We start from the raw sequence: 17,500 nt of genomic DNA, 5'->3' as shown, positions 1-17,500 counted from the left end.
GAGAGGGGGGAGGGAGGGGGGGGAGGGAGGGAGGGAGGGAGGGGGAAACGAGGGGAGAGGACAGAGAGAGAGACAGAGGAGAGAAGAGAGGAGAAGAGGAAGAGAGAGAGGAGAGAGAAGAGAGAGAGAGAGAGAGAGAGAGAGGGGAGAGAGAGAGAGAGGGGGAGAGGAGACTGGGGAGAGGAATATGGGGAGGGAGAGGGAGAGAGAGGCCAGAAGGGAGGAAAAGGGAAGGAGGGAGAAAGAGGAAAAGAGAAGGGGGAGGGGAAGAGAGAAGAAAGAGGGAAAGGAAGAAAAGAGAGAGTGAGGAGAGATGAGAGACCGAGATCTTGATGCGAGGAGTAGAGAGAGATGAGATAGCAGAGAGAGCAGAGACGAGAGAGAAAGTAGAGTGAGAACAGGAATTGAGAAAAAATGAGCTAGTGTGAGAGAACGTCAAAACAAATGAGACTAGTGATATAGAGAAAGCAGAACGATGTGAAGACACAGAATGAGAAAAGTAATAGTAGAGTGCAGAATGTCTTAGAAACAACAGAATGAGTGACAGAGGAACAGAGTAGTGAGACAAGAATAGCCTTGAGGCCAGAAAGGACTGAGAGTGAGAGAGTAAGATAATGAATGGAAGAGTGAGTAAGAGAGAGTGAGAGTAAGCAAGGGAGAGACTGAGAGAACAAGAGAGTGCATGTAAGTAAATGAGTGAGTGAATGATTAGAGTGAAAGGAATGTTGCTATCTGCTTTGAGACATCTCAAATTTACTTACCACATTATACATAGCTATACTCCAGCGCTCAAATATCACTTGCCCTGACCAGCCAGACATTGCAGCCCACCAAAGCTCAATAACATAGAGGCAAATGTTCTTATAGAAACTATACAGAATCACCTTGCACAGGCGACTATAATTCCAAGCTCCATGGACAAAGAGTAGCCTGGCCAAGAAACGGAACTGGAGAGACAGAAAAAGACAAATTACAAAAATTTCTAATTATACCCAGACAAAAATTATTGAACAACCATACTGAGAAAATACAATTCTGTCGAGAAAAATCAACTTTTATACTTTACCTGGCCAATGGCATAATCAGATGCACAAGCTGCTTGTAAACCTTCTAAGCCTGCTATTCCAACACCGACATTGGCTTTTTGTATCATGGCAACATCGTTAGCTCCATCTCCAATGGCCAAAGTAACAGAACCTGTTTCTCGAGTCAGGAGCTCTACGACCTGAAATCAGATACATATGTCTTAATGCTAGTCAGCAGATATAATCTTGGTTTCTAAAACGAACTTTCTTTGTATTATAGATATTAAAATACCTTTAAAAAATCAATTTTTAATACTTCAGACTCTTCAAATATACCTTTTTTAAGTACGTGATTTTAAATCTTTGTGTGTAAAATAAAAAAGAAGTACTTACCTCAGCTTTCTGGCTAGGTGACACTCTACAGCAAATAACACTTTTACAAGATATACAGAGATCTAAGAAATCTTTTCGTAAATCAGGTGTTAGGGCATATATCAAAGTCTTCCCATCGATAATGAGGGCAGCTTCGTTTTCCCGCTTCAATTGATCTCCAAACTCAATCACATGGCGGTTAATTGATTCACGGGTCTCCTGGAAAGAGAAAAAAATTCAAATTATAACAATATTTGGGCCAGAGCAGTGTAATTGCTGTCACTATTTTGTGACTAATTTGCTCTTCATTCAGATACTTTACTGAGACTCACATTCCCAAAATCTTATAACCAACATCATACAAAGTTTTTTTTTTGTATCAGAAGACTATGTATAAACAGTATCCCTAATATATGACACCTTAATATGATCAATCTCAGTGAATACAGACTTCAAAAACCTCTATCACTGCTTACATCAAGAGAATCACTATTTAGTATTATAAGAGGCATCCCTTGTGTAAGTAGGTGGCAGGAATGACCTATATTAATGGCAGTCTCTTGTTTGTCTCCTGTAAGAACCCAGACGTGAATCCCAGCCTTCAGTAGTGCTGCAATGGTCTCAGGAACCTGAAAGAAATTAAATATATTAGATAATTTTCCTTATTCATGGAAAATCAGAGAGCACATGCTGTACTCTTACTTGTCACTGTTTTTATAAGCATTTCTGAAATATGAAGAAATGTGAATAGCTTGGCAGGGATATCTAAAATAAATGTTAATAAAATGTTTCCTTCAAAATTATTAGAATAACTTTCATAAAAAAAAGAAAGAAAAAAATCTTTTCAGACTTTAATCTTCAAAAACTAATGAAAATTCTCAAATCTCACCTCATCTTGCAATTTGTCCTCTATAGCTGTAGCGCCTAATAATGTCAAATTATTCTCTATAAGCTGTGCTGCATCTTCTAACTTTCTTTCTCTAAATTGTAAAGCTGTACTTGCTTTATAAAAAGTATTTTTCCATTCCTGTAAAATAAGACAGATAATACAGAAAAAACTATTATTAAGCACATATGTTCATACATCATATAATTACTATGACATATTTCATATGCTTTTTTAAACACAGAGACCTAAAAAGTAAAGCTACCTCATAAAATTCTGGTGATATGTCTGCAACAGCATAACAAAGAGTGCGCAGACCTTCTCCAGCAAACTCTTCCAAGTGTCGTACTGTTACATCTCGGAACTGCTGACTATCCCCTAGTCGCTCATATATAACCTATGATTTGAAAAGAGTTGGGCAATCAACATCAGAAATTTAAAATACAAAGAAAAAACATATAACAGGAACAATCACAACTGCAATTACAATAATAATAATAATAATAATAATAATAATAATAATAATAAATAATAATAATAATAATAAATAATAATAATATTAATAATAATAATAATAACAATAATAATAATAATAATATAATATGATATATAAGAATATATATATATAATATATATGAATAATAATAATAATAATAATAATAATAATAATAATAATAATAATATGATGATGATGATGATGATAATTATGATGATGATCATATGTTGTACTTACCGTATCAGCACCTTTACAATAAAGCTTGATCTGTCCCTGTGGTGTCCTCACAATGACACTCATCCTCTTTCTTTGTGAGGTGAATTCGAGAACATTCAGAATTTCATACTTTTCCTTTGTTCCCAAGACATCCACAATACAATGTTCTGGAGTTCTGGTTTCAAACACAAACCCTAGTTCTCGGGCCCCTTCAACCAGCGCTCTCTCATCTGCCATTGGAAAAAGTAAGTAGTCATTTCAGTGTTCTGGCTATTATGCAATGAAAATTTTATTTTCCCTTTTCTTTGTTTCATTTTCTTAGTTTATCAAAATTCATAAATTAATAGCAGAACCAAACTGCTTATCAGCACCAAGTGTTTATTCTTAACCCATTAGGGATTGTTTATATTTATTCTTTTCATGACTAGTGAAGCTCAAATGCAAATGCCACAGTTGTTCACATGTTTGACGCTGACTACTGTCACTGAGGAGTATAGCACCTCAAAAGTAGATTTATTATTATTTATTAGATTTATTTCCAGGAATATCATGTAGCAAAAAGCAAAGAGAACAGGGTAGATGTACATTTTTCACACTTCTAATTTTTCACTAAAGCAGCTGACAGCACAAGCTACCCATCAAATAATTTGGTATGGCATGGGGAAAATTCATTGCCTAAAGGAATAACTGCCATAAATGAAATCCTACGCCATTCACTCATTACTGGCACCAATGCATTCCCTGGACACTCCTCTATCAGTCTGCAATAGATGTCTGATTATTTTTTTTTAAAGGAAAATACTCAATAAATCAGATACATATGGCTTAAGGAAAATACTCAATAATGATAGTGAAGAAGAGCTCCATAACAAAATCTATTGGTGAAGCAAAATCCAAATCCAATGAAAGCCAATCAGAGTCAACTGCAGCACTGCAATGGCTTATCAGAACAGCCCATGCAGCTATGCACTAGTCAGACTTTTATCCTCATACACTGTCATGTTCTAATCTTTTTTTTGATATTTGCAGATGTTCCTTAAATTAGCCTATCAGTATTCTCTGTTACACATACAGTGTACAAGAGTGGAAAGATAAGGTACATTAAACATACCTGGTGATGCAGCATGATAGATGATACCACCATTTGGTTTGCCATCATCTCTATCTGGTATAACCGTGTGGCAAATTGCCAACATTGTCAGGAACTGTCGAACTATAGCTGATCCTGGACCCCCAGTCTCAACCAATGAGATCAAATCTTGGGCACTGTCAAGAAGTAATAAGCATCATTGTCATTTTTTCCAATTTTACAATCATTAACAAGAGTATTAGTGTCAGTGGGTAATATTAGTTGCTTCATGGTTTACCTCTACTTTAAGAGATCCATAACATACCTTCCATCATCCATGCTATATACTTTTCCACCAATGGTACATCTCTTGAATTCCATTATGTTACAAGTAAGTGTGCCAGTCTTATCGGATAACACATATTTTATCATTCCCAATTCTTCATTCAAATTTGAAGTTCTCGCCATTGCCCAGATGTCATTTTCTTCATACACCATATTCACATCATTGTTGATGAAGCCAGCCTATTGTGAAAGGGAAAAAAAAAATTATTGTGAAGCAAACCCTCCTGTATTTTCTTAGGAGTACTTACCTAAATTACAGCCATGATATCAGTTCAGTAAAAGGCTGAATACTTGATTTATTTACATGGGATTTTTTTCATGGTGAGTTTTTAAAAACTATTATGAATATGAAAAGAAGACTCTATAAAGCCAGATGAATTATGGCCCTGATTTTACCATCTTCATCAAAACAAAATATTAATTTGTCTTTTTGCCTGACCAGATAATCGATTTTATATGTATAGTTTTCATAAATCATATATCATATATCTAATAGCTTTATTCTAATATCATATCACATTTATTACAAATCATGAACTAGACTCTTTACTTTGTGTATCTAATTCACATTGCAAATCATGTTCACCTATGAAACATCCTTACCTGTATAAATCTTACAACCTCTAGAGTAACTTGAAGGGAAATGGGTATAAGATTGTTGAACAGAATGATGAATGTGATGAAGTTTATGCCAAAGTTGAAGACACTCAGATCTGTTGGAATGGAAAAAACTGATTAAGCTATAAGCAAAACATGAAAGTAAATATGTAAGTGTACACACATAAACACACACAAAAACACCCATAAAATTTTGTAAATATATGTGCATAATCAGTGGAAAAGTATCAAAATTAATTCAGAAATTATCCCATTACCTTGTAGGTGTACTCACCATCAAGAGAGAGGTACCAGTGCAGATTCGCATCCCACTGGGAGTTACAAACTGCCATAATGAGGCAAAGAACTATAAGCAGGAAAAATAGCAGAATGATCAGATTGTTGGTCTGCTTATCCACCTGAAATTTAAAATTAAATTCAATAAATCCAAATACAGATAACAGGATGATGAAAAAATACCCAGAAAATAATGAGATAAAAATCACAAAAGACTTCCAAGCATACTTTTATGAACTACAATTCATCTACTCAGTGATCATAAAAGTTCATACATCAATTCAGTTGCATTTATATTTATATTGAGACAATTTTTCTAATGATATGGGCTTCATTTACCTGTATGAGCTACAACATACAGCAAAATGACCAACAACACATCTTAAACCTTTTACACAAAAATACTTAGGATTCAAACTGCTAAATCAATTTCCACCTGGTGCCCACACTATCAGTACTCAAGTATAAGTAGATTGGTAACATCTATGGAGCTAGTTAGATCCTAGTTGCACACTACTTTTAGTGATCTGTGTGGTATGGTTGGTTTAGCACTGGTTCTCCAATTCATACCTGGAGTGACCTAGGTTTGAGTCCTGGTCAGGGAAGGTTGTTATTTATTGATATCAATGCAGCATTGCATTATTCCATCTTTCATAAATATACCTCAGTAGATCTGACTTAGGATTCAAATTTCTAAATCAATTTCCACCAAGTGCCCTTGGAGAGTGTGTGTAAAACTTTGCTATCATTACTCTAGCATGAGTAGATAGGTAATGTCTATGGAACTGGTGAGATCCTAGTTACACACTCTTTTTAGTGGGTCATGTGGTATGGTTGGTTTAGGTTCATACTCCAGGTATGAACTGGTCCTCCAATTCATACCTGGAGTGACCTAGATTCGAGTCTTGGTCAAGGAGGGTTGTTACTTATCAATGTCAATGCGGCATTGCATTATTCCATCTATCGTAAAAATACCTTTACTTCTTTTAACAATGTAAAACCATTAACTTACTGTAGAGCGTTTGAGAGGTGCTGAGGTAGCAGAATTCTTCATAAGTTTAGTTTCATGGCCAGTGTATACAACAAGACCAAACACCCAATTCGTGTTCTGGAGTTTTGCCCCTCGCAGAAGGACTTGATCTGGGCTTAAAGGGACGGCCCTGTGAAGTGAAAGTAATTAATCAGTACATTTTTTAAAGTTTTGTGGTACTCTTCTTTAACCAGTTGCTGCAAAAATTTCCATTAATAGCTATTTAATCTTCAATATACAGAAAAAGATTTCATTTTCACCCCTTTAACTCATTTTCTCACTTTCTCTTTTTCTCTCCTTTAATTTACTCATTCTGGATAAATCATATATACTCACTGCCTGCTGGTCATTTTCAAGTTACCAGTAAACTGGTAAAGAAATCTGTTTGGTGCTTCGCATTCTATTTTGCCTGACAGGTTCATTAAATCACGTGCTTCCAAGAGGTGTGCTGTTTCTTGTAGACCTTGTCGTATCTTAAGATTTGTTTCTCCATCAAGGTTAGCAGTTTCCACATAGCACAGTGCTTGTGGCTCACTAGAACACAAGATCAAGTATTAAGTTCCTATTCCTATACTAAAAAAAAAATCATAATACAGGTTTTGAATACTGATGATATGGTTCCAAAAGAAACAGAAAGACATGTTGAATGTACAAAAGAAAAACAGGTAAGCATTGTATATTATTCTGTGATTATAAAAATGTAAAGTATGAATGAACTATGCAGGACACCTACCTGGAAGCCAAGATGATTAGGTCAGCTGGAAAGAATCTGTTGTTGTGAACCTTGACAATATCTCCCACCTGCACATGGCGCCACTTAATCCATTGCCACTGGCCATCACGAAGCACCTCAATCTCACGCTTGTTGATTTCATCATCTGCTCTATGTCGTTTCTAGGTAAATAGGTAAATATGTAAATGAATGTCAATATTTTTCCTTCAGAAGTACCATTGCATATAGCACTACCATCATACCACTACTTCAAACCAACTAAAATAATGAATGCAGTTATACAATATACATAAAAATAAACATCTGAAATGTTTTAGAACATCTCAAAAACTAAAGAGCACTTTGCAAACTAAGTCATGATGAGTATTATGTCAATGCAAAAATAAATTCAAGAAAAAATTCAAGAACATGTAAATTACAATAAAATCTTATCAAACTGCATGAAACTAGGCATAGTATATATTCAGGTCCAAATCTCGCTCTTTCACTCTCTCCCATTCATGCGCTCACTCATGCTAGTTCTCACTCTTGTTATCACTCTTGCTCTCTCTCTCTCTCTCTCTCTTTCTCTTTCTCTTTCTCTCTCTACCAATATTACTATATGTATCTTTATCTCTATCTCTATCTTAATTTTTTTTTTCTACCTCTACTTTTATCTCTATCTCTACCTTATAACATAAGAAAGAAAGAACAAAAAATTTAGAAGTATCTGGTTAGCTATCTTCCCTAAAAGTCATACTGAAACACTACAAAGCACTGTGCACATTGGTGGGTCGATCACACATGGGCAAACTTTCACATACTTTTTATATATTGTGTACATCCAATCAAACAAGCTAATGAGTTAGCTTCAAAACATCTTTGCAATTTAATAACTGCACAATATATTCAACTGATACTGAAGACGGTCTTATACTTGAGACTTGTGAAAAAATAAACATGATTTGAGCAGGCTCTACGTCTGGGTCCCCTATTTCCCTCGATGGTGTTCCTAGGCCAGGCCAAAACAACAATAATTCCTAATTTGAATCAGATTCCAGAATCTGATAAGGCTAGTGGAATCCTTATCTTGATTATATTTTGTAAAGATGTATATCCTCTGATTTTTTCATCTCTTCAAATTTTGTAGAAAGTATGTTTTTTTTTTTTTTTTTTTTTTTTTTTTTTTTTTTTTTTTTTTTTCTTTTTTTTTCACAAGACATTTTCTTGTACATGCACTAACCTATATGAATTTATAGATAGCGCACACACACACACACACACACACACACACACACACACACACACACACACACACACACACACACACACACACAACAAAAAAAAAAAAAAAAAAAAAAATATATATATATATATATATATAATATATATATATAATATAAATATATATATATATATATATATAATATATATATATATATATATATATATATATATATATATATATATATATATATAGCTTCTCAACCCATTGGATCCAGGTGACGTGACAGTTACGACATGAAAAAATTTGGCTTAAGGCCAGGGTGATGGGAATGACTTGTCACAAATGCACAAGAATCTTGAAGGAATATTACATTCAGTGGGCATTTCATAAGATCTTCTGCACTAATTTTCACTGGTACACAAGTGAGATGTATCACCCAAGAACCAGGAAAGATACTATTTTTGGCCTCATGATATTATTCCTGCCTGCCATGACCACCAGCATAGGGTGTATTCTCCCCAAAAAAGAGAGAGAGAGAGAGAGAGAGAGAGAGAGAGAGAGAGAGAGAGAGAGAGAGAGAGAGAGAGAGAGAGAGAGAGAGAGAGAGAGAGAGAGAGGAGAGAGAGAGAGAGAGAAAAAAAGTTACTTATTAAAATTGTTATTGTACAGAGTTGCAGACTCCTAGAGATAATGAGGAGCAAAGGTAAACTACATTACTGTCTTGATACAGCATAACAAATGTAGACCTTGAAAATAACATAAAAGCAAGAAACTCTTGTACAGAAAAAGATCTTATAACATTGCAAAGGGGAGGTAAGGAGTCTTGATATCACACAAGTGTTTTTACGGGCCCTACAAGCCACACACCGCAGAGAGGCACCACACAAGTCAGCGTACTGCCCAGATTTTGGTCCATGTTTGGGCAACGGGGTACATGAATCCAACACATTAATGAGTATTAAGGTAACAGAAAACAAAAAAATAAAGAATCCTCAAACTGCACTAAATCTTAATGAAAGTGACTGAAAGTATACATACTATATCTTCAGCTATCTCCTTAATGGCGGACACCACCAAGATGCAGATGAGAGGGACCAGTGTGGTGTAACGACCTGTTGGGGATACATCTGGGATTTGCTGAGGAAAAAAAAAAAAAAAATCTTTAACTAATAATCATACTGATACTGATAAAAATAACAATAATAACATCAATAAGATGATGATGATGATGATGATGATGATGATGATGATGATGATGATGATGATGATGATGATGATGATGATGATGATGATGATGATGATGATGATGATGATGATGATGATGATGATGATGATGATGATGATGATGATGATGATGATGATGATGATGATGAACAATAACAGTAAAAAATGACAATAATAATAAAAATAATAGTAGTAATGATGATAACAATACCAACAAATAATAATAATAACATCAATATCATCCTCATTATTAATCCTATACCACTGTGAAAATGTAATGTAGTGTACAGTTTTTTGTAATAGCCTGTAGATGGCTCCCCAAGTGCTTAGGCACCAAGGAGTAAATTGGAAGACCTCTGAACTGTCACCTGATTTCACTTATCCTTGATTTTTGTTTTCTTATATTTGAGGTCTGCCGCGACAGAAGGGTACTAAGCGCTACCGAAGGCAAAATGGCGTTTCCTTTCTCATCAGCTGCTTCTGGTCCCACTCTATATTATGGTTGACATATTAACCTCTATTGTACAGCTGTTGACACTTTCTGAAAAATTCCAAAACTTTAACCTCCTTTTCTCGCAAATAATGATTTTGGCGCTTAGTACACTTCTGCCGCGGGAGGCCCATTTATCTATATTGATGCTAATTATTAACTATTATTAATGACATTATAATTATGTCATAATGTCATAATGTTATTAGCATTACTAACATTAGACCATCTAAGTATACAGACAATAAACTAAATTCACAGTTGGCATGGCGTGTACAGCCATGCCTTTCCCTATGGCTATGGGTTAATACTCCCAATAATAATAAAAACAATTATTAACAGTAACAATAATATAAAAAAAGAACAAAAATAAAAAATAAAAATAATGATAGTAACAATCATAATAATAATTATGCTAACAATGATATAAACAACATTAACTGACACAGAAAAAAGACAATCATAATAACAATAACAATAATAATAACAATAATACTATTATTAATAACAATGATGATGATGAAATAAACAATATCAACAAGACTAAAATTATCCATCATATCATTAATACTATGACAATAATGCCAATAATAATAATTATAACAATAAAAAAACAGCAGAATTAATCAGAATAATATCAAACATAATAATAATAATAAAAAAATAATAATAAAAAAAAATAAATAAATAATAATAATAATAATAATGATAATAATAATAATAATAATAATAATAATAACAATAATAATAAAACAATAACGATAACGATAACGATAACAATAACGATAATAATAATAATAAAATTTATTATTATTATTATTATTATTATTATTATTATTACTATTATTATTATTATAATTATCATTATTAATATAATAATAACAATTGACAATAATCATAAAAAAAAAAAAAAAAAATAATAATAAAAACAATAATAATTCTTATCATTATCATTATTTTCTTAATATTAACAATAATCAATAATAATAATGACAATAAAAAATAATAACAATACTACTTCCTACAACTCTAAGAATATTCATAATAACATAAATAATATCAATAATGTTAAACACAACAATACCAATAATAACAATAATAATAATAATGACATAACAATAACAAGCATAATAGCAATAATAATCATAATAATAATAATTATTATTATAACAATAACAAACATAATGACAAAAACAATAACAAAAGTAAATAAATAAATAAAAATAAATAAAAATAAAATGATAATAAAAACAACAATGATATTATTACTAATATTAAATATAATAATAACAATAATAATATTAATAACAATAATAGTAATAGTAATAGTAATAGTAAGAGTAAGAGTGATAATAATAATGTTGATAACAATAATTATAATAAAAAAATAATAAAAAAGTGAAAATAAAAATAACAATAATTATAATAATGGCCATCAATAACAGAACAATGACAACCAAAACAAAAACAACAAATATATGATCATATCATCATCATTATAGCAATACTAATAGCAGTAGTAGAATAATCATAATAATAATCATAACAACAATTATTACAATTCTAGTAATAACAATAATAACAATAACAAAAACAATTACAACAACATGATGATGATGATGATGATGATGATGGCAACAACAACAACAACAACAACAACAACAATCAATCATCATTATCATTATGCTGATGATGACAAGAAGATAACAACAATAATACATACTATGGCTAACAAAGATTATTATGAATGGTTAATTTTACCGTGAGGGCCGCACAGAGATAGAGGGATATGGACAGTGCCATCTTTTAGAGCATGAGAAATAGAGTATTAAACAAGACAGGTACAGTTGCAACGGCCTCGTATTTACCGCGAAATGACGAAAATATCCGCTGCATATCACCGCTCAGAGATTAAGTTCGCAACACCCTCAGAGTCAGAGTTCTTAATGTCGTGTTTCCTCTAAGTGGGAACGAAGTGCTAATAAAAAAAGGGGGGGTACAGGGGGCTTGCTCCTGATGGTGATGATGATAACAACAACAACAACAACAACAACAACAACAATAATAATAGTAATAGTAACAATAATAATAAATAATAATAATAATAATAATAAAAAATAAAAATAATAGTAATAGTAAGTAGTAGTAGTAGTATAGCAGTAGTACTAGTATAATAGTATAGTATAGTAGTAGTAGTAGTAGTAGTAGTAGTAGTAGTAGTAGATAGTAGTAGTATAGTAGTAGTATAGTATAATAATATAAAATAATAATAATAATAATAATAATAATAATAAACTACAACACCAGCAACGGCAATAAGAATACTAATAATACTAATACTACCACTACTACTACTACTACTACTACTACTACTACTAATGATAATAATAATAATAATTATAATAATAATAATAACAATAATAATAATGAAAAGGGGTAGTAGTAATAATGATAATGGAAAAAAAATAATGAAAAGGATGATGATGATGATGATGATGATGATGATGATATGAATAATAATAACAACAACAACAACAACAACAACAACAACAACAACAACAACAATGACAAAGATGACGCATGTAAGCTCGTATCCCTTACCTGAAGCAGTGCGATGATGAGGAAGAAGACGTTGGCGTATCGCCGGAACTGCTCGAAGAGGAACATTGGAAGGAAGAAGAGCAATTTGTAGCGGTATTTGGCAGTACAGATGGCGTTCGAGCAGTACTTGTAAGGCTGGGGCTCGTTGAGGTACACCGTGCGGAAGTCCTGGTTCGCGCCGGCCCCTCCGCCTCCGCCCAAGCCTCCCCCGCCCTCGCCGTCGCTGCCTCCGCCAGCCGAGTCATCATCTGAAGAGAGGAGAGACACGCCGGATGAGAAGTCCGCTGCCATGACCTGGGGATTCCTAATCTACGAGAGGGGCTGAGAGTCCACTCAGCTTATCTTCAACATCTTGATTGCGATGCCCAGATCTTCTACTGATAAAGTTGGTGAAGCACTAGAAATAACGAAGCTATCTAATACGTATATTGCAATGCATGGATCGGGAAGCTGTGTTCCGTGCTGCTGTAAGCTTACTTACTCATTACGCGCCGAAATTATAACTAATAGCATATAACTAAATCGACACATCATGTGAATCTGTGACAAAAAAAAATCTTTCCATTCACAAAAGAACATTACCACTAACAACGCATCCTCCTCAACTAACCTACAAAATCCTCTAGGACATTACTGAAGATGAGGCTGTGGATCCTAATTGATAAAAAAAAGGGCAACGGAAAAATCCGAAGCAGTTTGTAAGACCAAAATCCATAACGACTTTGACAACTACATCTCCTCTCGTTCATATAGTTCCAGGACGCTTCGGCTCACTGGACTTCCAGAACTGGTTCAAACTGAATGATTTAACAATAAAACGCTTTCGAGCACATACGAATACAGTGTGTGCGTGTGCGTGTGCGTGTGCGTGTGCGTGTGCGTGTGTGTGTGTGTGTGTTTATATATATATTTATTTATATACATTTTTCTTCTTCTAACAGCCATTTATTCCACTGCAGGACAAAGGCCTCTCTCAGTCTACTACTGAGAAGTTATTTGGCAGTGCCACCCTTGCCTGATTGGATGCCCTTCCTAATCAACCGCGACTAGGCGTGCTACACCTGTGCCACGGCGGTGACTTCCCCTATGACACCTGCGCTCGACCTCTCAAGGTGATATGTCGTTTTCTCGCCGAGAGATCGGGCTCGAGCCAGCAGTCGGAGCGCAGGCATTTTAACGACTGCCGCGGCGGGGAATTGAACTCGGGACCACAAGGGCCGGAGTCCAGTGCAAGCACTGGACCACCGTGGCAGTCTCTCTCTCTCTCTCTCTCTCTCTCTCTCTCTCTCTCTCTCTCTCTCTCTCTCTCTCTCTCTCCTCTCACACACACACACACACACACACACACACACACACACACACACACACACGCACACACACTCACACACACACACTCACACTCACACTCACACTCACTCACACTCACACTCACACTCACACTCACACTCACACTCACACACACACACACACACACACACACACACACACACACATGTATGTGTGTGTGTGCGTGTGCGTGTGTTCGTGTGCTTGTGCGTGCGTGCGAGTGAGTTTACGTGTTCGTGTACCTGTGCGTGCTCACTGATAACTTTCATATATATATGGACATATCGATACAAAATAGCCTAGTTTCGTGAGAGCATACGAGCGGAGGCAAGCCAGAAGACAGAGCTCGAGTAATGGTTCCGTGACAAGAGTTTGAGAAAGGCAACAGCTCAATATCTTGCTCTATTGAACGGAATGAGTGACCGGCGATCCATCTGCCTACAGGAATGAGGGCGAAAGAACACGAACTAGGACACTGATGTCTAGAATAAAAATGGACTTAATTATCGAAAAACTATAACGTATGTATGTACTTGTATGCGTGTATGTGTGCATGTATTCGTATGTATGTATGTATGTGTGTATGTATACATGTATGAAAGTATGTATGTATGCAAGTACACATACATACATACACACACACACACACACACACACACACACACACACACACACACACACACACACACACACACACACACACACACACATATACATATATATATATACCGGACTTGGCAGACAATTTTAGGTTAGTATACCCTCACGTTATTCTATCATTCATGCTGTCTGTCTGTCTCTCTCATTCTCATTTCCACTCGCACTCCTACTTATATTCCCACTCCGTTTCCCGCTTGATTACCCTCTCCCAATTCATCTACTTTTGTACCCCCTCAAACTTCCTCTTTCCTTTTCTCTCTACCTCTGCCTCTTCTTTTCCTTTTTTCTTTCTCCCTCTCCCACTCCATTTCCTTCTCTCTCCCATTACCCTCTCCCTACTCCACACTCCCTCTCCCTCTCAGTCTCCATCCCCTCTATCTCCCTCTCCCCTCTGCCAAGACGAAGATCCTCCAACATCTAACTTGAATCTTTATTTTTAAAGGTAATAATGATGCCCCGGCTACAAGATGCAATTAAACAAAAGGTCAAAATCACAAAAATACAAAAGGAGTTGAATAAACCAGCGTTTCTGAAAAAGGAAATCCAAAGCCACTGCTTGAGGGCACTTCGCGGCCTTGGCATTACGCGTAAAGGTCTTCCGTAAAGCAATTGTTCCATACGGCAGATGCTTGCAGCTATGTCTAAAGCACAGTTTAAGGCTACACAGAAGCACGGCTGCTCTTTCAGTATGCACCGGCGGGGACATGTGAATGTGCGCAAGTCTTGTGAAATGGACACACTCACGCATACAGGTATGCACGCACGCACGCACGCACGCACGCACGCACGCACACACACACACACACACTCGCACGCACGCACGCGTGCGCACACGCACGCACGCACGCACGCACACGCACGCACGCATGCACGCACGCGGGAGAAAAAGAGAGAATGGGGGCAAGAGAAGGGAAGGGAGGCGGACGAAGAGGGAGGGAGGGAGGGAGGGAGGTAGCGGGAAAGAGGTGTCCGAATGTCCTCGCCCCTAGAATAACGCCAAATCTAACCCTTCAACAAAACAACATAACAACAAAACCAGCAAGCAAAGCCGCGTCCAAGAACGGAGTGTGGGGGAGGGGGGATAGCTGTTCCTCCGTGCCTCGAAGCGTCCGAAACCTCCCCGGCCCTCACCTGAGAGCTCAAACACACCGCAAATCCAGGGACAAATTATCGTGAATACCAAGCATGTGCATCGTGGAATCAAAGGCTTTTAATTCATTCATGAAAAATAACTTATTCTTAATTACGCGTCGTGCATGTGTTGGGCTGGTGTTGTGAATGAGTGTCGGCGTGTGTAGGTTGGCAGAGGGAGCAACAGTTGGGGTGAGTGCACAGCAGATGAGGAGAGGAGAAGGGAAAGCGTGATGAAGCGCTGGGCGTGAACTCGGCTGTTGTGATGTGTTGATGGTGACTATGAGCATCATGAGGTTCTGTGAGCAGTGAGAGAAGCTGGGGGGAAGCCAGCATGGATGCGTCACCATGCTAAGCCCGGCCCACAAAGCAATAGGCAGCAAGGCATTGGGACTCACCCAAAGGCGTTGGAATGTCGTAGGTCCCCATGTCTCCTAGGACACACTCCTATATGCCCTGCCCTGGGCTCTTGCCCGCTGCCATGTTCATTAGTTTACCCATGACACGTGTGCCACGTCTGCTTCGCGCACGAGTGCCAAGAGCGGTATAATGTGTGTCCCTTCGCGCCAGGCACAGGCGATTCACATGGCACCGTTGTTGACAAAGCTTGTGAAATCATGCGGAGATCAACACAGCTTGTGCGATTTCAATGGAGACAACTTTCTGCAGCACTATCAACTTTCCTGTTTAATACGAAGGTTCCACCAAATAATTATTATTATTTCTAATTGCTATTCATGCACTCCACACTACGGTAGCCGTAATCTTTTTTGTTATCACTCTTACTCTTAAATTTACTTTTTTTCCTTTACGACATTTCTACGTAAACACCTCACAGACAACAATAAAGTGCATTTTTGTTGGTCGTTGCTTTTTGTTAAAAATACGACTTAGCTCTTCCACAGCCCGAGTCTTCCACAGCCGTCACCTACACAAAGCGATCAATCAAATAGTTCAAAACAACGTGCCAAAAAAACGTAGCCTAGCAATACCAAAACAACGTCCGAACCTCGCGAAAGTCTTTCCACACCACGAGCGACGATACGGCAAGCTGAGGCAAAAAGTCCCCCGAAGCGACAAAACAACCGCCACCACCAACGCTGTACTTCCTGTGCCAGAAATGCCAGCCTCGTTATAAATTGCGTACAAACTATAGGAGGAGGGCAGCGGGCGGGTTTACGTCACGGGGAGGGGGGGTCTGTATTAGAGGGGAGGCGTGTGGCACTTCTCTTAATTTAAGGGGTAAATACCAGTGCCATCGTGGTGTAGGAAGGGGCGGGGGCGTAAAATTAAAACCCGCATGAATCGTGAATCTAACTCATGTACAGCCCCGAGGAAAGTGGGGGACCGTGAAGCAGCCCCGTGACAACGTCTGACGAGCGTGCTGTGGGAGTGCCGGCTGAGTGCCCCAACGAAGGTGGTGATCACCTATTCCTCCCTCTCCTACATCACCTGCACCTCCACCTCTACCGACCCTACCACTACCATCACCATCACCATCACCTCCACCTCCTCTTCCTCCTCCACTTCTTTCACCTCCATCTCCACCACGTACATCACCTCCATCACCACCTCCACCACCACTACCACCTAAACTTCCTGCGATGCCGACTTGCGTGATCATCGACCATCCACAATCCACGACTCGCGGTCACCGTAACTATAATAAGCCCTCAGTCATGACTCTCACAACCAACCTACGTTATTCGGGCAAAGCAATTTCACCCTTGCTTGAGAAAATTAATTCAATATGGTTTTGAAGGACCTATTTACAAAGCCTAATCCTTCAAGTCTT

The 17,500-nt window shown here is 37.1% G+C and overlaps 1 protein-coding gene across 3 annotated transcripts in view; it reads right to left on the bottom strand.

Annotated features, from left to right (window-relative positions):
• The window catches only part of LOC119595813 (probable phospholipid-transporting ATPase IA), a 92,683-nt gene that overhangs the window by 35,236 nt on the left and 39,947 nt on the right, over positions 1 to 17,500 (bottom strand). For 2 of the 3 annotated variants that reach the window (XM_037944988.1, XM_037944987.1), the window contains 16 exons: positions 12,589 to 12,836; positions 9,312 to 9,410; positions 7,067 to 7,227; positions 6,670 to 6,867; positions 6,316 to 6,463; positions 5,302 to 5,425; positions 5,013 to 5,122; positions 4,390 to 4,589; positions 4,107 to 4,261; positions 3,017 to 3,225; positions 2,549 to 2,680; positions 2,287 to 2,424; positions 1,874 to 2,026; positions 1,419 to 1,616; positions 1,067 to 1,225; positions 762 to 947 (listed from right to left, as the gene is read on the bottom strand). In XM_037944988.1, the coding sequence (XP_037800916.1) occupies positions 762 to 947; positions 1,067 to 1,225; positions 1,419 to 1,616; positions 1,874 to 2,026; positions 2,287 to 2,424; positions 2,549 to 2,680; positions 3,017 to 3,225; positions 4,107 to 4,261; positions 4,390 to 4,589; positions 5,013 to 5,122; positions 5,302 to 5,425; positions 6,316 to 6,463; positions 6,670 to 6,867; positions 7,067 to 7,227; positions 9,312 to 9,410; positions 12,589 to 12,836 (2,618 nt within the window). Of the gene's footprint in view, positions 1 to 761; positions 948 to 1,066; positions 1,226 to 1,418; positions 1,617 to 1,873; positions 2,027 to 2,286; positions 2,425 to 2,548; positions 2,681 to 3,016; positions 3,226 to 4,106; positions 4,262 to 4,389; positions 4,590 to 5,012; positions 5,123 to 5,301; positions 5,426 to 6,315; positions 6,464 to 6,669; positions 6,868 to 7,066; positions 7,228 to 9,311; positions 9,411 to 12,588; positions 12,837 to 16,103; positions 16,382 to 17,500 lie in introns of those variants that run through there. The other variant, XM_037944989.1, reaches the window with a different exon arrangement.

The sequence above is a fragment of the Penaeus monodon genome, chromosome 36, assembly GCF_015228065.2.
Source record: "Penaeus monodon isolate SGIC_2016 chromosome 36, NSTDA_Pmon_1, whole genome shotgun sequence".
Taxonomy (NCBI): domain Eukaryota; kingdom Metazoa; phylum Arthropoda; class Malacostraca; order Decapoda; family Penaeidae; genus Penaeus; species Penaeus monodon.
This window is presented reverse-complemented; position numbering and strand designations above follow the sequence as displayed.